The 27,780-nt window shown below is 40.5% G+C and overlaps 1 protein-coding gene across 1 annotated transcript in view; it reads left to right on the top strand.

Annotated features, from left to right (window-relative positions):
* Positions 1-19,527, top strand: part of LOC144514070 (low-density lipoprotein receptor-related protein 1B-like) — a 46,073-nt gene extending 26,546 nt beyond the window's left edge. Inside the window, exons 20-36 of the mRNA XM_078245261.1 lie at positions 380-508; positions 1,024-1,146; positions 1,871-2,011; positions 2,236-2,423; positions 4,862-5,045; positions 5,139-5,224; positions 9,668-9,790; positions 11,806-11,987; positions 12,171-12,370; positions 12,773-12,961; positions 13,103-13,251; positions 13,525-13,618; positions 13,877-13,993; positions 14,644-14,763; positions 15,548-15,667; positions 18,124-18,240; positions 19,409-19,527. Coding sequence (XP_078101387.1) covers positions 380-508; positions 1,024-1,146; positions 1,871-2,011; positions 2,236-2,423; positions 4,862-5,045; positions 5,139-5,224; positions 9,668-9,790; positions 11,806-11,987; positions 12,171-12,370; positions 12,773-12,961; positions 13,103-13,251; positions 13,525-13,618; positions 13,877-13,993; positions 14,644-14,763; positions 15,548-15,667; positions 18,124-18,240; positions 19,409-19,527 — 2,381 coding nt within the window. The remainder of the gene's footprint in view (positions 1-379; positions 509-1,023; positions 1,147-1,870; positions 2,012-2,235; positions 2,424-4,861; positions 5,046-5,138; positions 5,225-9,667; positions 9,791-11,805; positions 11,988-12,170; positions 12,371-12,772; positions 12,962-13,102; positions 13,252-13,524; positions 13,619-13,876; positions 13,994-14,643; positions 14,764-15,547; positions 15,668-18,123; positions 18,241-19,408) is intronic.
* Positions 19,528-27,780: the final 8,253 nt, after the last annotated feature.

Genomic DNA, 27,780 nt, shown 5'->3' with positions numbered 1-27,780 from the left:
CTTATAGAAATCAGGCAAATAATTGTTACTCACAATAGCACAGTACAGTATTTGTTAGCTTGCATTAAGGGAACTGCTGCCCAATGAAAATTAGAGTTTGTTTAGGACATAAAGGGGTATCAGGTCAAAGCCATAACGAAAAACTTTTTTTATTCCATGAGATGTAATATGTAATATAGTCTGTTATCTCCTATAAGGGCAGGACAAATGATTTTATTTATTGGAACTACTGCTTAATGTTCACTGATAACAGAAGGTACCATCCTGACAAAACATAATGCATCTGCTTCAGTTGTACTTATTCTCCTCTGTGGTGCATTTGACCCATTGTATTCTTTGGCTTTGGAAAGTAGAGCATGTGGTCCTGTTTTCCTCTCAGGCTCAGTGACATGTGCTCCAGGGCTGTTCAGCTGCCCTGGGTCGTATGCCTGTGTTCCGAAACGCTGGCTCTGCGATGGTGAAAGGGACTGCCCTGATGGGAGTGATGAACTTTCTGCAGCTGGCTGTGGTAAACTCTAGTTCAACAAATTGAATTACTCCCTGCAATAATAAAAGAAACCCTTATGTGAGCCCAGAATTAAGAAAGCATTGCTTGTTTAGAATTGTAGATTTCAAAGTGTAAAACAATACTCCGTTGAACATGAAACCCACTAAACACCTACGGCAAATCCCTTTGCAAAATGTAATTCAAGCAAGAAAAAGAAAACCAGTGTATCATGGGACGTAGTGTACAATGGAATTTTTTGCACAATTGCAGTCTTCTCCAAGTGGTGTAATCTGGATCGCCTTTCACAAATTGGTCCTGGTCCTTATTGTGATGACGAATGATTTGTATATGCGACAGGAAGATGTTTGTTAAATAAGTACATTTGTGGTGTCTTGTAATCCCATGTGGGAAGGGCCAAAATGTTTGGCATGACACAGAAATAAAACAAACATAATATATATTGAATGCCATGCAATGTTAAAGGAATAATGTATCCATTTATTAGCCTTTAAAAACCATTTCTTTTCATGCATTAGCACCCAACAACACATGTGATGACAGCTCGTTTCGCTGCCGCAACAAGGCATGCATCCCTCAGCGATTCGTCTGTGACCATGACGACGACTGTGGAGATGGGTCTGATGAGTCTGTGGAATGTGGCAAGTAGATTTATTTTTTAATTCTATTTTATTTATTTTAAAACTAAATATAAGCACATGGAAGAAAAAAATAATAATTTGGAGCACATTGTTTTATGCAGTCACTGCATTCCCTGGACCTTACGCCAGTTTGTTGTTGAGATACAATAAAATTGTTTGAAATGATGAAATGATTATTTAAAAAAGATTTATAGCGATATTTTATTATGATGCTAATTGTCAATGAAATAAAGCTGTGCATTCCTGAGTAAGATGTCTTTCTTTTTAAAGCTTCTGATGAAAAGCTTTAAGATGAAAATGCATTAATTAGGTATTTGTGCAGTTGGTTTATTATAGATCAAGCCATGTTTCTCTGAACTTCTTCGTCTCGAGTTTCTGTTCTTTTTTTTAATTTGACTTTTATTTGATATTATGATGTGTACAGTTTTTGGCGTCTCAACTGGCATCTAGAGGGAATTCCCTGTCACAGCCTTGGTTTGTGATTTTTGACTTGGGCTAATGAAACATTTTACTGTACCTGAAATATTGGCCAATGCAGCTGTCCATACCGATATACCTCCTGGTGGCTTGATTTGTTAATCAGCAATGATTGATTATATATACACCATGAGGGTGCTTCATTGCAATATGAACAAAGGCTGTAGAAAGCTTTATTTTTTCACTATTTGCACATGATATACCTAGGAGTAACTTGATGAAAAAGTGTCTATCTCTCTTTCTTCAGTCTATCGCTCCTGTGGATCAGAGGAATTTCGCTGCGGGGATGGCCGCTGTCTTCTCAGCTCTCAGTGGGAGTGTGACAGCTATGCAGATTGTCCCGACCACTCTGACGAACTGCCTCTGAACCTCAAATGTCTGGCCGCAGGTAAGACTGCTGTTTGCCTCGCTACTGGAATCTCTTCATCAGTGTCACCCAGCAGCGCCCACTCGTCCAGGAAACTGGCGGGAACAAAAGGCGCTACAACCGGGAGAGCTTCCTTGAAAGGAATTAATCTGTCAAGATACATTGTCAGGTCAAAAACATTCCCCAACTTTGTTGAGAAATTACAGGGCGTTGTGCCAGTGACAGTCATGTCTTGCTCTTTTCAGGAAGCTTGTGCAATGGCTCCTTCTTCATGTGCTCCAATGGACGCTGCATCTCTGAGGGGAATCTCTGTGATGGGAGAGATGATTGTGGAGACCGGTCAGATGAGAGGAACTGTAATTTAAACGAATGCTTGAACCGCAGAGTCAGTGGGTGCACACAGGAATGCCAGGATCTTCCTGTGGGATACAAGGTAAGTGACCAGTGGACTAGTCACGGTTCAGTAGCTTGGAAGTGCATTCCTCCTCAGAATCACTTGCTGGCTACATTTAGTTCCATAAAGCCTAATTCATCTAGTGTACCCTTAAACCAGATGGAAATATAAAGCACAGTTTTGACCGCAAGAACTTTCCCCAGGGACTAGGAACCTTGTGAGGAACTCATTGTGTTTTGACCACAGAGACCAGGGTCTAAAATAATTTCCAGGGACATTTTACCCCCCAAAAAGTAGCTGCTCAGTGGGTAGTACTTTCTGAAAGCACAGGAACTTCCGGGGTGGGGTTTGCAGGAATGGCCGTCGCTGATTGGTCAAACACACACACAGCGCTGCTGCTTCAATTCGTGTACCGCTATATTCATAAAACAAGAAAGTACTTTAGTACCGATTTTAGGACCATTTTAGGACGAGGGGAGAACATTTCTCTTTGTTTGATAACATTTGAAGTAGAGGTGTTGAAATTAATCAAATAATCGATGCATCGAATCGTGGACATCGACGATGTTGCATCGATAATCAGCCGGGCCATAATTGATTATTTCTGTTTACAATTTAATGTATGCCTAACAACCTTTCTGTTTACATATTCTGTTATGTTTTGCACATTCAGGAAGTGCCATGTGCTCAGTGCTGTAGTTTTATCTATCCAATTTATTTAGTATTAGAGCACTGCAGAATGTTTTGTTTTTGAAGCTTGAAAAGCTATGAATTAAATATCCTATATGGCTTTAATAGAAAAATTTATTTGACGCATCGTGATGCAAATGAGGAAAAGGTTCCTTTATTGTCGTTTCTTAGCTTACTTACATTCATTAAAACAGAATATATTCTTTGCATTTAACCCATTCTATACATAGGAGCAGTCGCAGTGCCCGGGGACCAACTCTTGTTTCTTCCTTTTTGGTCTGGGGCACTGACAGCAGCACTAACCTAACATACATGTCCTTTTGGTGGGGACGAAACCCACGCAAAAACGGGGAGAACATCCAAGCTCCACACAGAAAGGCCATGTCCGCACCGGGGATCGAACCCAGTACTCAGCAGTGCCTGTTTTATGTGAGGCGACAGTGCTAAGCACACAATGAATGAGAGAATAAAAATTAAATGTTCAGATTTTTTCATGGCAGTTGCGTTCTAAAGCACAAATAATCCAAAGTCACTGGAACTTTGGGTCAAAACACAGTTTATTATTGGAAAAAGAGCAACCGATAAGCTAGCCACTATGGTTTAGTGGTAAAGCAAACTACCATCCAAATGCAAACCCAGTAAACTCTGTGCACTGCTCTGAGTGTTCATTGGTAAATATGAGTCACAGCTATAATATGTCCTACTTTCTACAGTGTGACTTGCATAATAATATTAAAATTTCAAGTAGACTATACTGACATACAGTTCTTTGCTCTGGAATCATTAGTAGCAGGTGAAATGTGGAAGTTATATTTGTAAAGTGTGGACATTAATGATTAATGGCCAATGATGAATCAAGCCTAACTTTGCACATAATTATACAGATGAAGATGGGTTGGAGCATACATACATTTAGTTTCTTACTTTTTGAATAACCTTGAACGCTGCAAGGAGAGTGTAATGATATGCCAACAACTGTCCGTGCTCCCTCACTGTGCCGGGCTATTGTGCCGGCCCTGGCAATGGTAGCATGTGATGTTGGGGCTAAAACCAGGTCAAGGCCACATCCACTTGAGTGCTCTGCTGGCCATCACTGTTGTTGTCAGACTGCTACAGTCTATGCCTTCGTCCATGGATTTCCATCTCCTACTCTTTCATAAGACAGTGCTCACTGCGTCAGAAAAGTGGCTGAAAGCACAAAAAAACATCTCTTCCCTGTCATGTCAGGGGCAGAGCTGGACAGAGAGCACATCAATGCAGACCCTTAGCTCATCCATTTGTGGCCTGAACAGGAAGATCAGCAGAAAGGCCTTGAAGGTTATAACTGTGGATAAGAAAGGGATTTGCTGTGGGTCCATAGCAGCTGATACAAGCACTTTTGAGTTATTCTTTGGGCAGGGCCCTGGTCACTGAAGTGTGATGGAAGTTTTCAGCCATGGTACAGTATGTCTATATCACAGCTTTGATGTCATCATATATGTTGGATGCTAGGTTTTAATTCATTTTCATTGCTTACCTGCATTACTCTGAGAAAAGAGTACTTGTATCTGAAATACAGCTTGAGCTCAAATTACTGTAAAAACAGCCTGTTTAAGTGCACTGCTTTTATAGCCCAAATGAAGAATTGTATAAAAAATAACTTAAGAACTTTCAGACATGCCAAAGCCAGTCAGAACATGAATGATTTGTTTTACAATTCATTTGTTAATAGCTAAGTGGGATTCTTATCTAGCAGTTCCTTCATTCTTGATCAAATTTCTACCATTGTTGTGTTTTTATTTCATCAGTGTAAATGCTGGCCTGGCTTCCACCTAAAGGATGATGGGAAGACGTGTGTAGATGTTGATGAATGCTCCGCTACCCTTCCTTGTAGCCAGCGCTGCATCAACACTTATGGCTCCTACAAGTGCCTGTGTGTGGATGGCTACGAAGCCTTGGAGCGCAACCCCAATACATGCAAGGCTCTGTCAGGTCAGCCTGACTTTTCATCTCTCCACTTGCAATTTCAGTTGTGTAACTGTTAGGTCCCAGCGGTCTTCTAACGCTGCATGCTCCTTATTTCAGCTGAAGAGCCTTTTCTCATTATGGCGGACCACCATGAGATCCGGAAGCTAAGTGTGGATGGCTCAAATTACACCATCTTGAAACAGGTAAGCGATATCTACATCACCACCGTTGGGCCTGTAGGGGCATTTTACACCATTATCACATTGTGTAGACTGCTAAGAGGCAAGATAGTGACAATCAAATTACCATCTTGTCCTCTTTTTGTGTTTCATTGAAAATCTCCCCTTCCTCTTGTACACAGTCTGTCAGTTATATATTGAGGACGTATGTGTTTAAATTGCTGTTTTTAGTAACAGTGTAATTATGTCTGCTAAATGTGTGGAGTAAACAGCAGAGAGAATCAAAGATATCTGATACCTTATTGAATAGTGAATCAGTGTTTCCCACATAGACTGATTCGTGGCGGTGCACCGCACTATCAACACCTGCCGCCGCACATTGCGTTTTGTTATACTTTTTTTTTTTTTAAAGCTATTTAAAACACGCATCTTATTCGTTTACAGTCGCATTTCCTTTCCCTGCTCTCCTCCGTCTCTCTGTCACTTGCGTCTCGCTCACATACACACACACAGCCCCTCCCCCCGTGCACACAGCGTCTGTCTCTATGACAGGAGAAACAGGAGAAGACGGCTGGCGAAATTCACAAGTTCACGAAAGGTTGGTATCTCGTGAACACCTTTACACAATCACACATTAAAAAGTGCTATAAAAATACTTTATATTCTGAATACAATGTTGTCAGTAGGGTATTGGCAAGAATCTGGCAATACGATACGTATCACGATATATGGGTTACGATTCAATATATTGCAATATATTTCGATACTGTGCGTAAGGCAATATATTGGGATTTTTTTAAAGTATAATTTTAGAAAAACTAATATTTAAAAATAGACATGATGTTCATAGAAGTCAAAGAAGTTTACTTTAGGTAAACAATTCAGTACACAGAAATCAAACTGCCAGTTTAGGATTGTGGTTCACAGGTTCTTAGTCAGCAAATTTTTATATGCTAAAGTCAGCCAAAGTTCAGCCATACCTACATTGTTAGCTTCTAGCAAAAGGTCAGGCACTGTTAGGTGAGGACACTAGTGGTGTGTCTCAGCATAGCCATCTAGTGGTAGGGAGTTTAAACACAACATAAACGTGAACCACTGTCTTACATGAATATTTTTGAACATTTAAAAAAAAAAAAACTTTATTTCCTTTTTGAAAATCGATACAGTATTGCAAAATAAAATATCACGATACTCAAGTGTATCGGTTTTTTTCTTACACCCCTAGTTGTCAGTGTGTTAATGTTGGAGTCCCGACCCGACTCTTAGCAAACAAGCGATTGCGCCTGCTTTAGAAAGTTAACTAGTCGCAAGTTTGCGGTAAAATGCAGTTGGGTTGTCGAGGTGAAAACACTATATGTAGCAGCTGTGAATCAAATAAACTTATTATAAATAATTTTTTTTTTTTACTCTTACACTGAAAAATGCACGTGTTTAGGATGAGGACCAGCCTGAACCGGAGGTATCAGTCTGAAACAGAGCTGAACAGTCCGACCAGTGTAATTAGTTATGTTATTAATTTGTTTACATATTTTCAGGCTTCAACTAGTGCTGCTCAATCATAAATACAGGGTCAGGGAGAGAGATAGATACCTTAGGCATTGAAGAAAGAATAGGAGAGGAGGACAGCATCCAACAGTGTGTCCTTCTTAGTTTTTAATTATATGAAAAGAAGTATCCCGGTCTGGAACGGGGCGACCGACCGATCCCCCCTCCCGCCACAAATTGCCTTCTAATCTGTGGGAAACACTGACAGTGAATGCAATGTTTTGATTTGCAAAAATGGTGGACAATAACGTTGAGACAGAACGGGTATTTGCTACTGTATAATGTCCTAGGTTAAAGTTTTGATGTGATAGAAATACAAAATGTACTTCAGATTTTGATAAAGATACACTAATGTTAAAAAGTTTGCTGTCTGCTTTAAATCAACCAATGTGCTCCAATCTACTTACCCTCTAACATTGCTACCCTTGATCTGAAAAGCAACGGATTCAGCTGCATGGTCTTGAAAGATGCATAGCAAACCTTTTTTTTACTGAAAATTATGTAATACCTCAATTACTCGGCAAAAAATAATCTGTGCGTAATTGATTGTGCTCCTCAGCCTCAGGGAGTTATTTCCACAAGCCAGATTTGTGATTATACCTGAAAATGTCGCACAACCTCTGTAAGTTATTGTTCTGTTTAAATGAGATGTCCACTGTCCATTATTATTTCCCAACCCCCACTGCATGGGCACAGGGAACTGGCCATTCTGATTGGCAGAGAGCAAAATCACCCTATAGAGGATCCCATGGAATTTCATGAAAAACAATCATTCCTAGGTCTCATCACAGCTGCTCTGGGCAATGCTTGAATCTGACTGTTGATTATCACAAATGGTTGGCTGTGATTTACTGTAAATCAACCTTGGGCTATCCTACAACCTCCTCTCACAGTCATATTAACCTCAACCCTCCATGTCTGTATCGGAGTTCTCATAGGCCACAACTCGCTTTATTCACTGCATGTTAGCGTTAATGGACGCTAGAGAGGGAAATATGCACATGGCTTTACTAAGTGGTGGTGGATACTTTACTGACCTCATATCACTTTACCACACCACTACATACCCTGTTCAGATTATATGTTCATGATATTATGGAGATTTCAAATGAGCCAATTCTTTTCCTGATATATTGCTTTTGCTGTTAGCATTAATGTGTCTTCCCACCGCAAACGCAAGTAACTCACCATATGATTGTATCACTTCAACACATTGTTTAAACCCATCCAATGTTTTAGAGCTGCTCTGTTCTAATACTTAGTGTTACTTTTTCTCTGTGGTTAATTAGAGCTGGCTCTGGCTTTTATACAGTGGGAAACACATTAACCTGGGATAACATTTTGCATTAAGTAAGTTAGGTTTTAAGTGCAATCAGTGAATTCAGGTTACAAAATGTAAATTAGCAGCTGTAGTGTTGAGAAATTACTTTATATCGATACATTTTAGCATGTTGCCACCAAGTTAGATTAGCTGTTACTATATAAATGACTTTAAAGTCTTTTTAAAAGTGGACTTCATTTCAATTTAAAGCTTGGGTTGGTAGCCTGGACTGCATCCACCGGCGTAAGGTTTTACTCTCAGACGTCTTATTTTAGAAAGAAAAGTTGTTGAATGTGAGGAACAGGAAATCAATGGCATGTTGACAGTGATGTTGATATGAGCACTGTAAAAACCTGTATGCAGACACTTTTATACTGTTTATAGTTTTTTTTTTGGTTATTATTTTAAATTCATATTAGTTTTTCAGACTATTGTTACATGCTTGTGATTCATTTTGTAGTTGGTTGGTTTCTATACGGTCTACTGGGAAAATGAATGGGAGACCTATTTCCGGATAGAGACGCTGATAAAAGGGGCATGCGGGTTTGATTGCTATAGCTGATGTTTGGAGTGGAGAAGGGTTCCCCCAGGACACTTTGCTGCCTGTCTGTGAGGGTGTTGATGATCTGATGAAGATGTCTCATTTCGCCTGTCAGATTATCTGACACCTTTTGTCGGCACCCACAGTGCGAGACAGCAGGGTGGGGGCACTTGTTTTGTGAGCGGCTCTCTGTCTGACTGACAGTGGGGTTCTGTGAGCATGACAGAGTAGCTTTGATAGGGCTTCCACTACACAGAGCATTTGGAGACTCCACTGGCTCTTGAAATGCTTGGTATAGCTGGCTAAAGCATTAGAACCTATGGGAAAACCACCTAAATCAATATTGCTTGTACAGTAAGTATCACATCACACACAGATACTGTAGAAGTTGGGCTTGTTTTTTAGTTTTTTTTCTCATCCTGTTCGTTATTGAATAAAATAGGAGCATATACAGTATGTCAGAAGCGCATGAGACGGATGACCGAAAAATGTGGCTGAAGTTGTTGGGTTTTTATCAATCTATGCATTAACAGTATTTGGGTTCTGCAAATTACAATCAACAACATTTGCTAGTAAAATGCATCATGGGTATGCTGTAAAGAAGGAATTAACAATGATTCTATAGACCTGCATATTATCGTCATAAAACTGTGTGACATTTGATAATTAATGTGTATTCTATACAGCTTTGTTACATTATGTGTCATTTAGCTGATGCTTTTATCCAAAGCAACTTACAATTGCTACATATGTCAGAGGTCACACGGTTCTAGAGCAACTAGGGGTTAAGTGTCTTGCTCATGGACACATTGGTTGTGATGTATCGCAGTGGGAATCAAACCTAGGTTTCCCACACCAAAGGCATGTGTCATATCCACTACACCATCACCACCTCACCGTTTCATTGCTGCCAATGAAAGTGGCTTCTAATATATTTTCATCCTCACAGGGAACTCAAGAGTCCTTAGTTTTCATTAAAAGTAAAACAAATAATGATATACCTGTGTGTTCTCTCTCTCTCTCTCTCTCTCTCTCTCTCTCCCTCCCTCTCCCTCCCCAGGGCCTCAACAACATCATCCACATAGACTTTGACTACAAGAAGGAATTTATCTATTGGGTGGACTCAACCAGGCCAAGTGGTCGAAAGATCAACAGAATGCGCTTCAATGGAAGTGACCTCAAGGTACCAAAGGATTAAGTTGCTGGGAATGCCTGCCATACGGTGCCTTGTGCCACTTTACCCAAAATCCATTAGCTTTACTTTGTCTGGTCCCTGTTTAGCTTGTATTCGTTGATTTTGCCTTGCTCTATCCAGATGCATTTTCTTTTACTAATATATTTGAATTATCAAGATGCGTTATTTTGTGAAGATGCGTCATCTGTTTGAGTTCAGAAGACCAAGTATGTTGCTTAAGTGGCTCATTATCACTGCTCAGTTAAAGATGGGCGCCCCTTATCCTTTTATATAGTCAACATAATGGATTTGTTCTGTTGGCAGCCAACTGCCTGTTAGCTTAACAAGAATAAGGGTGTGTTAGTGATAACAGGAATATCATCAATGGCTTTTACATAAATGTAATAAGTTGAATGACAAAATGGTGCATTCTTGTGTAATCACCAAGGTTGGTCTGGGTCATGGGATCGTTGCACAGACACTGGGGACACCGGGACGTCAGCAGAACACCTGCTGGGTTCCCATCCCACATCTCATTAGCATTGGTGTGTGTGGGGGGGTTTAGGCTCATTCAGCTCAATTACTCCCACAGTTTCTGTTTAAGCCACTGCCACAGCTTAGCGAGAGGACCAACTGTCTGAGACACAGATCAGGAAGCTTCTCACATTGGGTTAATTAAAAGAGCCACTGCTATACAGGGCTACTGATATAAGCTTACAATATGAGGACAAAAAAGTTAGGAGTTTCATCTGAAAGGCAGACATTAATTGAATTATATGGTTTAAGTAAAACAATGTAGGTTAATTATAGATGTTATCATTTATTTTGTTTATTTAAACAATTCTCAAGAGTAAATTTATGTTGCACTGCCCTATGTGGGTTGACACTTGTAGTTTGCATTTGATAGCTGAAAGAAAACAACCACTGTGACATTAATGATTGATTTCATCCCATAAAGTGAGATGCAGCAGCAGTTTTCTGTCGTATGTAATTGGGTTTACCTTCAACATCCAAAGGTTAATTGATTTGTGTTCAATCCCTGGTTGGTCGCTAAGCTATCATTGTTGAAAAAGTCAGTGTGACATGTCGCTATAGTGACCAAAAAAAAGGGCAGAAGATTTGTGAGACAGCTTTCAACGACTGCATATATCAATCATACTCTGAATTAATCTGCTCTTCATGAGCCACATCCAAATGTTGACATTACTCACAAGTTTACCTTCAATACCACGTGAAAAAAAAAGCTTTTGATCAATAGTGAGGTATTATGGATAAAGTCCACCAGAAGGACTTTTTGCAGTGAGTAACTCCTTTTTGCCCGAGGAGACAGATGGAAAATACTGCACAATGAGTGACACTTTATTGACAGGTGAAAGCTCAGTTTTGTCCAAATTGCGGCTTAGGGGACAGCCTAGCCTTTTGCCAAGACTATATATTTTCTTGCAAATGATGACATTGTGTTCTTTAATAACAGATTGCACGGGTGCTGGCTTTTTTTTTTTTTTTATAAAGGGGTGTTTAAAAGGTATTGGTTTTATCTGCCAGCTGCCACAATGGTTGCTTATTCTGAACAACTGCTTTTTCAGACTCAAAAGGCTTGACTGTCTTGGGGATATTGATGGAGTTCCCAGATTGTTTCTAGATTTTGTTTACATCAGTTAAATACTTTCACTTATATTTTGGATTAACAGAAATGTCTGTCAAAGGTACATAGGATACACTGTAAATCTACAGAATTTTCCGTTTTTGGGTTAACAGAAATGTCCGTACACTTAACGGAAAAGGTACTGTTAATTTTCTGCCAGGACATATTCGTTTTTTCATAAGATTATTTTCTTACAGTGGACCTGACAGAGGAAGTCCCCTCCTTTCTCCATGCTCTTGTGCTTGTCAGTATTGCAACAATGCTAAGCTAACCTGGGCTCGTTGAACAACAAAACAACTTTACATTCATCCGTGGAAGAATTTAGAGCAATAGACAAACCTTCATACTGAAACTGATATTTCTCCTCTTGCTTTACTAGGTAGTCCACAAAACAGCAGTGCCCAGTGCTTTAGCAGTGGATTGGATAGGAAAGAATCTGTACTGGTGCGATGCAGAAAGGAAAACACTGGAAGTGTCCAAAGCCAATGGCCTCTATCCTACTGTCCTGATCAGTTCTAGCCTCAAGAACCCCATGGATCTAGCTCTGGACCCCCAGACAGGGTAAGCATATTATCAAGGATTGGTTTCACAGCTTGAGGGAGAAGAGGGATAGATTTACTATTTGCAGATGGCTGGAAACTGTTAGATCCAGCTCGCGTATTGGCTCTCATTTTGTGTCGGTGCAAATTTGATCCCTATCACGTTTTTGTCTGCTGTAGCACATCACTCTTTACTTCTGACTAGGTACGTGTTCTGGGTAGACTGCTGTGACCCACCTCACATTGGACGTATTGGCATGGATGGCCGAGGGCAAACGGTTATCATTGACTCAGAGATCTATAGCCCCACTGCTCTCACTATCGATTACACCAACAAGAGGCTCTACTGGGCAGACGACAACCACATCCTGCTTGCCAACATGGATGGCACCCAAAGACGCAAAGGTGAGACTAAGGTGTTGTCCTTGTTAATGGAGTAGTTGGACATTTGGGGGAAGTACACTTTGATACCATGCCATATATGTCTGTTAAATGTAAGGCTGCACAAAAACTAGCTGTACTTGTTCTAGATCTGATTATAAATTGTGTTGTAGATTTTAAACTCTCTCATGCATATTTAGACCCTAAGGTTGAATAACTTAGATGTGGTTGTGTTAATATATATAAATATATGTATTCTACTGAAAACTTTTTTTTAAATTGTGGTATAAGGGTATTAGAAATGCTATAAAACATCAAATAATCAGTTAACCTGATAAATGGTCAGTTGTGGGTGTGACGAATTGCTATATTTCATTTTAAAAACAATTTAATTGAAGCTTGTAATGGCCATTTGTCCCTCTCCAGTGTCCTATGATCACATCCAAGGGGTAATGGCTCTGACTTTGTTTGAGGACTTTGTCTATTGGACGGATGGCAAGTCCAAATCACTACGACGTGCTCACAAGACAACTGGCGCTCAAGGGATGGAGCTCCTCAACTCCTGGCAAGCCATCAAATCCATCAAGGTCTACCACTCCCTGCGCCAGCCTGAAGGTATGAAATCCATCTGGCACTCATGTTCTTTCTATCCTCCCATGCAGAGCAGTTGTTACGGGCCTTCTTTATAGTTTCAAGAAGGAAATGTTTGTGTTACACAGTTTTAACTCAGTTATGTGCTTGTTTCCTTCTGTACAGTACCTAAGCACCAGTGTCAGATTGCAAACGGAGGATGCAGCCACCTGTGTCTTCTGTCTCCCGGTGGGGAACACAAATGTGCCTGTCCCACAAATTTTTACTTGGCTGCTGACAATAAAACATGCCTCTCCAACTGCACCTCCAGTCAGGTTAGCCATCTCCCCTCCCACTTCTTAGTTTAGTTTGACCATGCTATTGCTTTTCTATCAGTACTTTTTCCCCTCAGGGCAAAGTGCTTTACTCTCATACTGTATGCTTTCCTTTTCTGACATGTACTGTAGGGCCTAGAACATGGTTGTGTATTGATTTTGAACTTTGGCTTTGAAGAATGTTGAAGCTTAAATGGAGAGTCACATAGCCAATTCCCTATGTAGACTTCAAATTCGGTGTGTTTTTTCTACATTTGTCTGTGGTACTAATAGTTTCGCTGCGGGACAGATGAGTGTATCCCTTTCTGGTGGAAGTGTGACACGGTGGATGACTGTGGGGATGGATCAGATGAACCTACCGACTGCCGTGAGTGCCATGTTATTTAAAGGTTGGCTTTAAAATAGTACTACTGTAAACCAGAACAATCTAACTCCTATTCTGGTGAGCTTTAAGGGGGTATTAAAATTATATTCTGTGTTTCTGTCTTTGCTGTTCAATGTAATGTGTGTTGTTGTTGTTGTTGTTGTTTAAATGTTCAGCATTTAAAGGCATTTACACAATACCCTGTACTGATTAATATGTTCGCTCTACCCTGACATTTATTTATGATTTCCTTTCCAACAGCGGAATTCAAATGTCAGCCTGGGCGTTTTCAGTGTGGCACTGGCCTTTGTGCTCTTCCGCCATTCATCTGTGATGGAGAGAACGACTGTGGTGACAACTCGGATGAAGCTAACTGTGGTAAGGATGGAACATCTAAGAGGTTCTTTTTGACGTTTTGGCATTTATTCCTGTGCTGTTTTCTGCAATTGCCAGAAACTTACTTACTTACTTAGAGAATCTATTAAACTGTGTGTCCATTGATGTCACGTCTTTTTTTCATTTTCTGCCGATGGTACTATTTTGTGCTAAAACAATTTGTCGATGAATAAATTAAGTGATCACCAGAAAATGAATCAAGACCGTTTTTTTTTTTTATAATTACCGGTAATTGTTTGAATAATTTATCACGCAAAATTAAGTAAATGCCACTTTGGGAACATTGTGGGCATCACATATTCACATTTTGTTAACAAATAGTCTGGATTAATTGGAAAAATAGTTGATAAAGTAGATTATCCAATAATGAGTATAGTAAATAGCGAAAGGACTAATCCTGTTTTCTTTATGTGTATCCACTTCTGTTTATTTAATACAAACTGCAAATGTAAAATGCTTCATTAGCAGACAGTGTGTGTTTACAAAACATGTAACAATAAATATAAGAGTATTCAGAAACTGGCTGTATTGTAGGGTAAATCACTACCAGTCGGTAGTCGTAGTTTAGATGCTGAGCTTTGTCTGGGCTCCCAGCATTTCTTATTGATGCAACCTCCCGTTTTCTCTTTCAGAGACATACATCTGTCTGTCAGGCCAATTCAAGTGCAACAGGAAACAGAAATGCATCCCTCTTAACCTGCGCTGCAACGGTCAGGACGACTGTGGAGATGGAGAGGATGAGACAGACTGCCGTAAGACACCACTTTATTACGTCAAGACTCATTGTCTTAGACATTGCTTTGAGCTTTTAGACCGGGTAGTCTGCCTTCACATCGCAGCAAATGCCTCAATTGTTTAAGGTTTTTGATATTTTTGTTTAAAAGTATAATCTAGTGGATTCAAATAAATCACCCTTCTTGTCTTTTTTTGACATGTTTGATTTATTGAAGTGCTATGACACACTATATGAAGCCATTAACATTACATAGTCTCCATTAGATATTCCAAAGGCAGCCCTTGTTATGGCCTGTTCCTCAGAAAATGGATTAGTTGTGGAATCACACAGAGGATAAGAACAGATTTTCTCTGCTATGATGTAACTCATCAGAATATCACACCCCCATTCAAGTATTTCAGACTGCTACATTTGTCTTGCATGTGATTGCAAGAGGGGTCAGAGTGGAGGGGAGAGGATGCAAGAAAGTAAGGAAGAGAAAGAGCGACTTTAAAAAAAGGCTTTCATTAGTGGGAAGCTAATTACTTCACCCCTTCTTAGACTTCCACAATGATTGGATGTGGTTTTGAATGCACTTTTGTAATGAGCATTGCACCACGTAAATTAAAATGTGATCTGAAACAATGTGAGGTTTTATAACAAGCAACTGCTTGCTATAATTATACACTAAAAAGGTATGCAAGTGTTTTGAAAAAAAATGAATGGCCGCCTCACTGGTTCGTATATCACTGTAGTTTTCACTCAGATTACTCAGGTTATTTCTACAAAACCAAACACACTGCCGGTCACTCTGCCTACAGCTGAAAGCACCTGCTCTCCAGACCAGTTCCAGTGCAAGGCTTCCATGCATTGCATCTCCAAACTTTGGGTTTGTGATGAGGACCCTGACTGCGCAGACGGGTCAGACGAGGCTAATTGCGGTGAGTTGTGGAAACCCACTTAACCATAAATCACACTACTTCCCTTATTTTTCAGTTAAAGGGGGAGGGTCTGACTTAATCTGAATTCATTTTACACTTGGCTTCACTCTGGTCTGACTCAGTTCTTGTACGTGTTATCTATCTTAACGCCTATCTGATGATGTGCTGAGGGAGAATTCTATGAAGGACTGCTGTCGCTTTCTTCAGTAAGAGCTCAGCATTATAATCCCAGTTTGCCTGGCATTTTCAGCTGCTGAGTGACCTCACTAACAAAATCCATTATTACTAGGGCAGAGGCACCTTGGGAACTTTTTATTCCTCAATAAAAAAAACTTTCAGTTCTATCCACCAGGATTATATTTGCTTGACATGCCTTTGTATTGCCTCATATATTTTGTGTGTGTGTTTTATTTTCTGTTTTTCTGTGTTTTTATTTTTATTTATTTTGTTTTTCTCTTCCCTGTTGTGTGATGTGTTCCCCCTTGGTGTTTCTATTGAAGGTTAATATGGGGGGGGGGGGGTCTTTACGGTAAAGAATGTAATGCGTTTTGCACTTGACACTAAGAACAGTACATCAATAAAGTAATTAAAAAAATACATGCCTTTGTAAAGAGACAGAATTCTCCAGTCAGGACAACTCCACAAAAATACAGAGCTCTTACTAAGAAGCAGTTGGACCAAATTTCCCTTTCAAAGAGATCAAATATAACTTCGGACACAAAGTCCGTCATGATGTACAGTGTCTTTTTTTTATTATCATTTTTTATTAATTATCTTATTGTGAAAATAGTTGCACAATGGGACTTTCAAAACATATGTATGCCCGCACTGGCATGGCACAAATCACCCCCGGTGTCGGTGTGAGTCTGGAGTAAATGTTTATCCCACTTTGTGTAGTTCACTGATGTTTGACTTTAGCCCCTCAAAATGTATTATTTGTCAGTGTCATCTGATAATTCATCACCTAAAAAGTTCCACTTCAGAGCACTTAAAAGAGATAATACTGCTTCATAGCTATTTTATTTTCCCTTTGAACAACCTCAGACTGTTTAAAGAAGTTGTGCTTGTTAGCACCGTAATGAGCTCTGACTGAGCAGGAAAATATAGCTTTTTTTCCCCCATGCCACATCTTTTATATGCTGTTAGTGACTGAGCTGCTTCCTAATGAATTGCTGCCTCGTGTCCTCCGCTGCTGCTCTCAGCTTTCCTTCCTGATTCTCTCCTCCTGCTGTCATGTTGGAAAGAGATCCAGGCAGAATCTGCCACCCTCCCCTTTTGACGCATCTCTTCCCTAACTGATAACAGCGTTACCTCGGCTATTATCCCTGATGATGTCTGCACTGAAATGACTTGTTAAAATCAAGCTCTGTTTGACTTTGAAAAGCCATTCTAAGGAAGTATTGCTGGAGCAAATATCAAAGCATCTGTTCTTTTTGAAATGCATGCAGATATTTTGGATAATTCTAACTCTGGAAGAATATTTAACACTGGAATGCCCGATTCAAGACTGAAATACTTCCATCTATAATTTTTCTCACAACAGAAAGCCCCTGTTGACACACACACACACACACAGACATAAACACACACACACACACACACACACACACACACACACAGACATAAACACACACACACACACACAGACATAAACACACACACACATACACACACACACACACTAACACACACACACACACACACACACACACACACACACAAACACACACACACATACACACATACACACACTAACACACACACACACACACACACACACACACACACACAATACATTCCAGTTAAACAGCATACAGCAAACAAATAGATTCAAAACACAGTTCGATTCTTAAATGCATATTTATTGAATTGTGTCATTGAAACTGTGTAGACCTCCAGACTTCTGAATTGCTACCCACATCTTTGAATTCATTTGTCTGATTACCAGGCTTGGTATTTTGAGTAGAAGCATTACGTCAGTCTTAACACAAGTGTTTAATCCAACTTTGACTTTGACTTTAAGTTTAGATGTTAAAGGTGTCCACTATTTTCACACCTTACTTTTTTTGTTTTTCTATATTAAAAAGTTTTCTGAGCTGTTTCTTTCCACACACTGAAACAAAAACAGTGTGGGTGCGGTATAGCAAAGCCAAAATCAAATGCTTCATCATTTGTTGTGTTGTGAAATTCTCTTGGATGTTTTCTTGAAGATATTTTGCCAACTGCCTGTCACAAATTCTGTTGAGGATGATTGGTAGCACAGTCAGGTATTTCATCTTATGGTGTGTTAGCCTCTGGAGTGCACAGTGTGTTTTGAACTCAGTGTCAGACTAGCTTGGAGAAACCCTGAGGAAACGAGGATTACACGTAGAAAATATGATAGCTAGCACACAATTAATATTCATGCTCTTTGAAGCCATTTTCATCTTCATGTTTGTTTGCTCCTGATGAAAAAGATGAAAAGACCTGCGGACCTCATGAATTCCGCTGCGAGAATAACAACTGCATCCCAGACCACTGGAGGTGTGACAGCCAGAATGACTGTGGAGACAACTCAGATGAGAAGAACTGCAGTGAGTACCTGGCTCCTTCACTTTCTGGCAGCTTAGTTTGTTCGTGTATATACACTGCTGACGTTCTGCACGCACTTAGGCAGTGAAGAATTGGACTTCTCTGAAGATGCCGGAGTTCCCCTCTTCCTATCACTATAACCACCCTACCACCTCTCTCTCTCTCTCTCTTTCTTTCTTTCTTTCTTTCTTTCTTTCTTTCTTTCTTTCTTTCTTTCTTTCGCTTGCACGCACGCACGCACGCACGCACGCACGCACCTTTGTATCTGTCCACCCTGGGTAATGTTTCCCAATATCGACTCAGCAGGCTCAACTCTCCTTAAAGCATACTCTTGTTATCCGTGCTGTTTCTCTGAGAATACTATGAGGCTCAGACTCCTGAGCTCTTATGATCCCTTCTCTGTAATTTACCAAGCTCATATTCCCTTTTGTTCAGATATTCATCTTCACTTTTAGAGGAAAACCTTTATTTACTCATGAAACGATACTGGTAACCCACCTTGTAAAATTCCATATTTTGTGTGTGTGTGTGTGTGTGTGTAATTGTTTGCCTGTACAGTACGTCATATGAGTAAGTGCATGCCTTCCGTGTGTTTTTGTTGAGTGTGCATCATTTATGTGATTGATAATATGCTTATTCCTTATACCTATTAATGACTCTTAAAATGCAAATAAAAGCCAGTGTGTGCCATGTGTTGGATGGCAAAGAATTAAACAGGTGGACAGTGGAGAGGCTGCAAATCAGATTTTGCTGCAATGCCTGCTGGGAGTCTCTGTTGCAGCACAACTCATAACACACACCCTGTGTCAGCTAACAGTCCATGATTACAAGGGGAGGGTCCCAGACATTGGTTCTGATGCAGCTGTTTAGCTGCGCCCTAATATTGTCCTCAGGGACAGATTTGCATTAAATGGCACACAAAAACTTTTTGGCTTCAGAAAGTATGTTGCCCCCTCCATTGTGAGAGCAGCAATGAATGTGCTTTACATCTTGATCAGCTTTGCCAGTTTCTCCACTTGTAATACAAAATTACTGTAATTAGCTAAAACGATGGTTTGTCAACACGGAACATTTGGCCGATAACTTCATCGGGGGGATGTAATGTTTATGTATAATGCTGCAATAAAGAATCAGTTTGGCATAATTATGTATTTGTTTTTCTCGACTTAGAGCCAGTCACCTGCAACCACAAGGACTTTGCCTGCGCTAACGGAGACTGCATCTCGTCCCGATTCCGCTGTGATGGAGACTATGACTGCCTGGATAATTCAGATGAGGCCAGTGTTTGAGATATGTGTACCAATTACTTATAAATTAAAGAGGAAGGTAAACCCACATGAGGGCTGCTAATGAGGCACAGATATTAGCAAGACACTACATTAAAGGAGAATTCCAGCCAATTTTTACGTTAATCTTGATTGCTATAGCTACGCGAGTACTTTCGATAGAAAAATCCCCGACCCGAATCAGTGCAGGTAACACAGAGAAGCTGCAGCTACGTACTACAAGTGTCCCCTGAGCTAAAACGGCAGTGGTCGGGGCAGGTTTTAGAGTGCCTTTGTGCCTCTTAACAGACACAAAATGCAATTAATATGTCTGTGCCACATGAACAGGGCCCTTACGTGTCAACAAGATGCGTTTTCAACTCAGACATTGTTTAAATTCACCTACCCTGGTCCTTGTATCGATCCTGCCGGTAGCTAGCTTGCCCTACTAGCTGATAGCCGTTAGCTGCTAGCTGTCGTCCAGTGAGTGTATTCAGACAGGCTTCTGTAATAATCATCCCAATAACAATCCACGGAGCGGTGGTGGTGTGGCTATGTCCTCCAGAGGACAGGTCATATCACGTCTTGTAGTGTATTCCCCCCTAAAATAAACAGTAGTGCGGTAGTAGCTGTTAGCTGCTAGCTGCCCTCTGGTGAGTGTGTACAGCCAGATAGCCGTTAGCCGTTAGCCGTTAGCTGCTAGCTGCCGTCCGGTGAGTGTATTCAGCCAGGCTTTTGTGATAATCATCCCAATAGCGGCGGTGGTGTGGCTATGTCCTCCAGTTACTGAAGGCTAGCTTTAGCTTGCGTTTGGAGCATCAAGTTAATCTGCCTGTTTCCCCTCTGTCTGTCTCGTTCTTTCCAACTCTTGTGAGGCTAGTTCTTCGTCTGTATACTCGGGTTCAAATAAATAAGGACGACCATCAAACTCAAAAGGCTCTTCCGTGTGTTGTATATCTGCTATATTCTCCATAGTTACGTTACTCCAAGCTTCTTCCCTCATAAACAACTCCGCTCTTCACACACTACGCTCCAATCTGCACACTACTGTTTACCTTTTCCTGCTACAACTGAATTCCCAGGAGACAGCGCGATGCTACAGCTAAGCTTCAGTAACACTATTACTGTGCAAGCCACAGACATCGTTTATCTCGTTTCCATGTAGTTACATAGTCACTGATATGGTCATAACCACTACAGTGCTCAATTACCTATTTTGAGGGGGAAATAATCTAAACCTTTCGCTGCGAAGGCATGATCTGTCTTATGCAGGACATCCACCAGACCACCGGGCACTCCGTGGATTTTTATTGGGATGATTATCACAGAAGCCTAGCTGAATACACTCATGGACGGCAGCTAGCAGCTAACGGCTAACAGCTATCTGGCTGTACACACTCACCGGAGGGCAGCTAGCAGCTAACAGCTACTACCGCAGTACTGTTTATTTTAGGGGGGAATACACTTCAAGACGTGACATGACCTGTCCTCTGGAGGACACCACCGCCGCTCTATGGCTTGTTATTGGGATGATTATCACAGAAGCCTGTCTGAATACACTCACCAGACGGCAGCTAGCAGCTAATGGCTAACGGCTATCAGCTAGCAGGGCAAGCTAGCTACCAGCAGGATCGAGACAGGGACCAGGGTAGGTGAATTTAAACAATGTCTGAGTTGAAAACGCATCTTGTTGACACATAAGGGCCCTGTTCGTGTGGCACAGACATATTAATTGCATTTTGTGTCTGTTAAGAGGCACAAAGGCACTCTAAAACTTGCCCCGACCACTGCCGTTTTAGCTCAGGGGACGCTTGTAGTACGTAGCTGCAGCTTCTCCGTGTTACCTGCACTGATTCGGGTCGGGGGTTTTTCTATCGAAAGTACTCGGGTAGCTATAGCGATCAAGATTAACGTAAAAATTGGCCGGAATTCTCCTTTAAGAAAAAAATATTGCACACTTCAAAATGGCTCCAAAAGAAGAACCCTTTTAAGTCCAACATCAACATTTCAGACATTAAGCCTTTTCTGGCATACATTATTCCCTTTCGTCAATGTGAATAGAAATCATTCCAAGCACGTGGCTTATATCATCACGTAGTACCCAATTACTTACATTATTAGGCTGGCAATACTTGCTAATACGAAATTTACCAGTCGGTTTATATTAAAGGTAATATTGTAAAGAGACTTTCTAATTACAGTGTATACAGTCTACATTGCAGTATTTACTTATGGATACTGTGATTTAGTCTGTAGTTGATCTCTTGGAAATGTGTGTTAGTATCTGATCTTGCAGCCCAAGCACAGATTAGATATCCCAATTGGAAATTAAGATACAATTAGAAGGGTATGTTGCCACTTGCAAACAAAATAATCCCATTCTAGACAATTTATTGTGTTGATCCAAATCTACTTGTCATGGTCGCTATATTCCAACAATTCTGGGCAGAAAATATGTCTACTTTGTGATGAGTTATTTTACCTTCAAGTACATTAGTGCATGAAATACCTTGTGTTTATTTGCTTCTGAAAATTCTAATTCCCCATGCCTTTCAGTGAAACAAAGACTGCTTGTTTTGTTCATAAACATGCTTGAATATCTAAATTTGTGACGCTTCAAATTGCCATTGTAATTCTACGAAATTAACTGAAATGGGCCTTTATGTAGCATTGGACGGTGTAAACAGATTTTTGCAGGATCCATACAAAGAATGCTCAATCAGTGGTAAAGATTCAGTGCAATGTTTAATTCAAGGACAAAGGCTTGTTATTATGATTAATTATTCTTGTAATGTTGTTACGGCCACAGCAAACAAACACAACTTAGGCTAAATGTGACCGTCAACATATTGAATAACACCAAACCCGAGGATTAATTAAAGTAAATTAAAGTTTATTCACAACACATTAACTATGGTTGATTAAACCAAAACTATGGGAGTCTGGAGGTCTGGCCAAAAAGAACAAAAGAAGGGAAGAAGCCTGAGCCAACCCATCAAGTGCCGTCAGACCCAGAACCCCCTCTCAAAGCAATAAAACACAAAAGAAAGACAAAAGTAGGTAACCAAAGAAAAACGGCGATCCGGCTGCTTCAGTCTCTCCAGGACATTCCTGTCTCCCAGCCTCTTATATCCAGGGGCAGGGTCACCCTCAATCAGAGATCAGGAACACCTGAGATGAACGGAGAGGAAGAGAGAGCAGGGCGGGGAGCACATAACACCCCCACCCTAATTTAGTTTTTTTTTTCTTAATTTTTTTTTAAAGAAAAAATATACATCACCAACAATACAACGTGATTACAGACGTGACAATGCGTCAGCCACAACATTATCCCTGCCACGGATGTGCTTGACGTCTACATTGAAGGCTTGCATAAAAATACTCCAGCACATCAGCCTTTGGTTTGTGTTACGCATTGTCTGCAACAACACGAGAGGATTATGATCAGTAAAAACGGTGACGGGAACACCAGATGACCCAACATACACCTCAAAATGGTTTAAAGCCAGAACCATCACAAGGGCCTCTTTCTCGATCGTAGAGTACATGCGCTGATGACGATTGAATTTTTTGGAGCAGTAGGACACTGGATGTTCTCCATCAGCACTATCTTGGAGCAGAACAGCTCCCGTCCCCAATTCACTCGCATCAATTGCCAGTTTAAATGGCTGATCAAAATTAGGCGCCGCAAGCACAGGAGCATCAGTCATCAGGGCTGTTGAAAAGCATAGCTACATCTGTCAGACCACACAAATCAAACTTTTGGGCTAAGCAGGTCAGTTAATGGTGCAGCTACAGCTGAAAAGTTTTTACAGAACCCCCTGTAATATCCGGCCATCCCGAGGAAACATCTCAGGTCTCATCTGGAACCAGGAACTGGAAAAGCCAAAATCGACTCCACCTTGGACTGGACTGGACGCACTTCACCCCGGCCCACGATTCTTCCCAGATAGAACACAGTGGCTACCCCAAAGTCACACTTTGCCAGGTTAAGCGTCAGGTTCGCTTTGCTTAGCCGCTCAAAGACTTCCTCTAGTTGATGAATATGACTTTGCCAAGAATTTGAGTATATTATCAAGTCATCCAAATAAGCTTCACAGCCAGAGAGACCAGACAATACGGTATTAACCAGCCTCTGGAAGGTCACATTGCGCATCCGAAAGCCATCACTGTATATGGCAAAAAATCATCAGGTGTTACAAAAGTGGAAATCTCTTTAGCTCGGTCAGTTAGTGGAACTTGCCAGTACCCTTTTAGTAGATCAAGCTTAGTTACATATGAAGCACCGCCAACACGGTCAACACAATCCTCCACCCTAGGCAAAGGATAGCAATCAGGTTTTTGTCACGGCATTCACTTTTCGAAAATCTGTGCAAAAGCGGTCAGATTTGTCAACCTTCAAGCAGGGAGAACTCCACGAGCACAAACTGGGTTCAGCAATACCATGGTCAAGCATGTACTCAACCTATCTCTTAAAACGTCTACGCTCATCAGGATTAACACGATATGCATGTTGCTTAATCTGTGCTGAATCACCTACACCAATGTCATGTTGCAAGATAGTCATGCATGAAGGTACGTCCGAAAATAATGACCTATGTGACAAAATCAGGTCCACAGTATCAGTGTCAGGCAAGTGAGCTAAGTGAGAATCAAGCTTGTTTAACATTTCTGAGTTCTGTAACCTGCCTTGTACCACTGCTGTAGACGGAACAACAACATCCTCCTCATCCTCCACAGGGGTCAGAGCCACGGAAAGGAGAGCGGGTCAACACTTCCAGCACTGGACAGCGCTAACACACAAACAGGGACAGATTTAACCAGATTAACACTGGACAACTCAGCCGAGGGCATAACATTAGTAACAACTGCCGGACTAGATGTCACACTGTCTGGGCCAGGCCCAGCTTCACACTCATGGTACGGTATCAACATGTTAATGTGACACAACCTATTCCTACGACTCCGGTCTGGAGTAGCAATGCGGTAATCACGGTCACTTACTTTCTTCTGGACAAAATAGGGGCCACTATAGCGATCTTGCAGACTGGAACCAGGGATCGGTAATAAAACCAACACTTTATCACCTGCGGCGAAAAGTCAGCTCTCATATCATACCAGCCTTTCATTTTACTTTTTCATTTTATCTTTTGCTAACTCACAAGCACGGTGCAGCTTAAACCGAAAGCCACACACATAGTCCAACAAATTGTGGGTCTCAGCCTCACTCAGCCATTTCTCTTTTAACAGCTTCAATGGGACCACGCACAGTATGAGCAAAAACCAGGTCAGAGGGACTAAACCCTAAAGATTCCTGTACCACCTCTCTCACTGCAAACAACATAAAATGGACTCCATCATCCCAGTCTTTTTCAAGGTCCAAGCAGTATGCACGTAGCATTGATTTAAGTGTCTGATGGAATCGCTCCAGTGCGCCCTGCGACTCAGGATGGTACGCGCTCGAATGAACGTGACTTATTTCAAACTGCTCGAGAACCTGAGACATGAAGTTTGACCCTTGGTCAGTTTGAATAACTTTAGGCAACCCAAACACAGAGAAAAACTTAAACAAAGCTACGTACATAACAAATGTATTGCTCTGCACAGCATTTCATTTGTTATAAACTGTATAATACATTTCCATGCGAAGCAGTGAAACCCTAATTAAACCCTTTATTGTGTGTTTACCCACTGCCAACTTTCTGGGTCAGTGCAGGCAAATAGTTTCAGGAAAGTTGTCAATCAGCATTACAGTGGTTATTAAATTTAGTTATTCATAGTGTTCATCATGGAGTTGATTGGAGATTGGATGATGTCCACCCTGTTATTTTTGAACTGCCAATATTTACCTGAGCATGGTAGAACTATAATACATGGTTTAGTTTGTCCTGTTCTAAAACCGAAATAGTTTTGACTTTCCAGTGAGGGAAAAATGGCCCCACACCATCAACTGCCTCCACCAAAAGGTGTTACTCTATCGGTGCAGCAATCAGCATAGTGTGCTCCACGTCTTCTCCATACTTTGACCCTATGATCCAGGAAGAATCTGGACTCATCACTGAACATAACATTCCTGTGTCAAGTGACAAGTGTCAATAGCAACAGCAGAATAACCTCTTTGGCATTGGCAAAGAAGATTTGGCAAATTTTTCATGGGCGCAACTCACATACTCAGCGCTGCTGCTCATCCCACAAATGCATGTTCCTTACAAATGGGGCACCATTTGAAAGGGAACTAAACAGGTTTTCCAACGGTATAAGATTTATTGCCAAAAAGCATTGTTACCACAGAGAAATAATCTACCTAACACAAATTTCCTTACTTTTTGTGCTAAATTTATGTTTATATATATATATATATATGAAAATACAGGGCAGGGTCTCAGCAGATAGACATTGCCACACACTTCTAGTGGGCCATAAGTATGCGTATATGTATATATATATATATATATATATATATATATATATATGTATATATATATATATATATATATATATATATATATATATATATATATGTGTATGTGTGTATATATATGTATATATATGTATGTATATATATGTATAGTAGGAATGCGGCCATCATATACAGCTTACTAAACAGGCCTATTCTGGTGTGTTCTTCTGTTCCAACTGGCTGAATGTGTACCTAAACAAGTAGATAGATTTTTGGATTTGTAGTCCCGAACTGCATACTACAAAAATCTAACAGCAGTCTAAGCTACCATGAGCTAATTTTAGCTAACGTTAGCTAGCATGTCAAACGGGGCTAGTCAGTCTTTCAACAGCTCTGGGGATAGTAAATCAGCACGTAGGAGAATGTAAAGTCACACGTCAACTATAAAATAGCAAGGTGACCAGTAAAACTACAGCAGACGACTACCCTTGGCTAAAAATAACACTTTAAGATGCTTCTTCAGGTTGGAGGTGGAGTAATTTGGATGCTGAAAGGAAGTTGGTTGCTGGCAAGCAGAAGTTGCACTGCAGTGCACAGTTATATTTCATTCTCCCTTCTCTTTCTTTAATGTGAAATGCTGTTTGAATTTCCAAGATAGAAACGCATTCCTGCCCTGGCTCTGTTGTGCCGGTGTTCTGACGATCTATACTGCCTTGTCGAAAAATGCTACCGTAGCGCAAATCGATAGTAGAGTCTATCGAGTCGCGCTGCCCTATCGAAATGTGCTTTCTTATGTGTTCCCATTTCCAATTGTGCAGGCAGGCTGAATCCCATAGAGGTATAACTCTAACAGTATTGACATCTTATGTTTATTTGAGAATATTTTGATACTCCATTATATCTTTATTGAATATTTCAGTGGTAGCGTATTCTGATAGACAAATATACCCTATCAAATAATGCTCCCCCAACAGAATCATTATATATTGCACCACTACTCACTCCATGTGCACTGTCAGGAGATAAGGAGCATATTTTGATATTCTATTAAAACATTTATTATTACCACAAGTACAGTACAATGTGTTATTTCTATAATGTAAACTTAACAGTATCAACTGCATATCCGACCGCAAGGTTGGATAGATTTATGGGCGGGGAATCAGACCACGCTTGTGGGTCGTGCGTAACACATCTCGATAGGTAGCATAGATCGACAGAACACCGGTTTCGGCTCCATCTCTACCTCTATCAGTGATCACGCAAATAGCTAATTTTTTCATTTTCATATTGGGGCTTCTGGGAAATGTTGCGAGAGTGAATAAACCCGTGAATCAGAGAAGTATCGTCATGTAATCCATTGATTTCAACAATGTAACTGTATTCTAAATACCAACTATTTAAATTGTAACTGTAACGGAATACAGTTACTCATTTGTATGCTGAATACGTAACGCCGGTACATGTATTCCGTTACTCCCCAACACTGTATATATATATATATATATATATATATATATATATATATATATATATATATATATATATATATATATATATATGTGTGTATATATATATGTGTATATACATATGTATATGTATATATTAGGGCTGTCAGCGTTAACGCGTTAATCACGATGTGATTAAGGGCCGATGCGATTAATTTTTTTTAATCGCATTATGCCGGCATTTATTAATTCATTTTACAATTCACTCGGCTTTGCATTGTGCCTAACAGGCTACTATTTTGACCCTTTACAGCACCGTTACTTATCATCAAGCTGCCACTTCCTCGTAACACATCCTGCTCCTGCAGGCTGCAGGCATGATGGAGAATGACAGCAGCAATGGAATCCTGAATGGCGCTTTTTATTTGC

This window comes from Sander vitreus, unplaced genomic scaffold, assembly GCF_031162955.1.
Source record: "Sander vitreus isolate 19-12246 unplaced genomic scaffold, sanVit1 ctg436_0, whole genome shotgun sequence".
Taxonomy (NCBI): Eukaryota; Metazoa; Chordata; class Actinopteri; order Perciformes; family Percidae; genus Sander; species Sander vitreus.
Note: the sequence above shows the minus strand (reverse complement) of the source record. Positions and strands in the feature narration are given on the sequence as shown.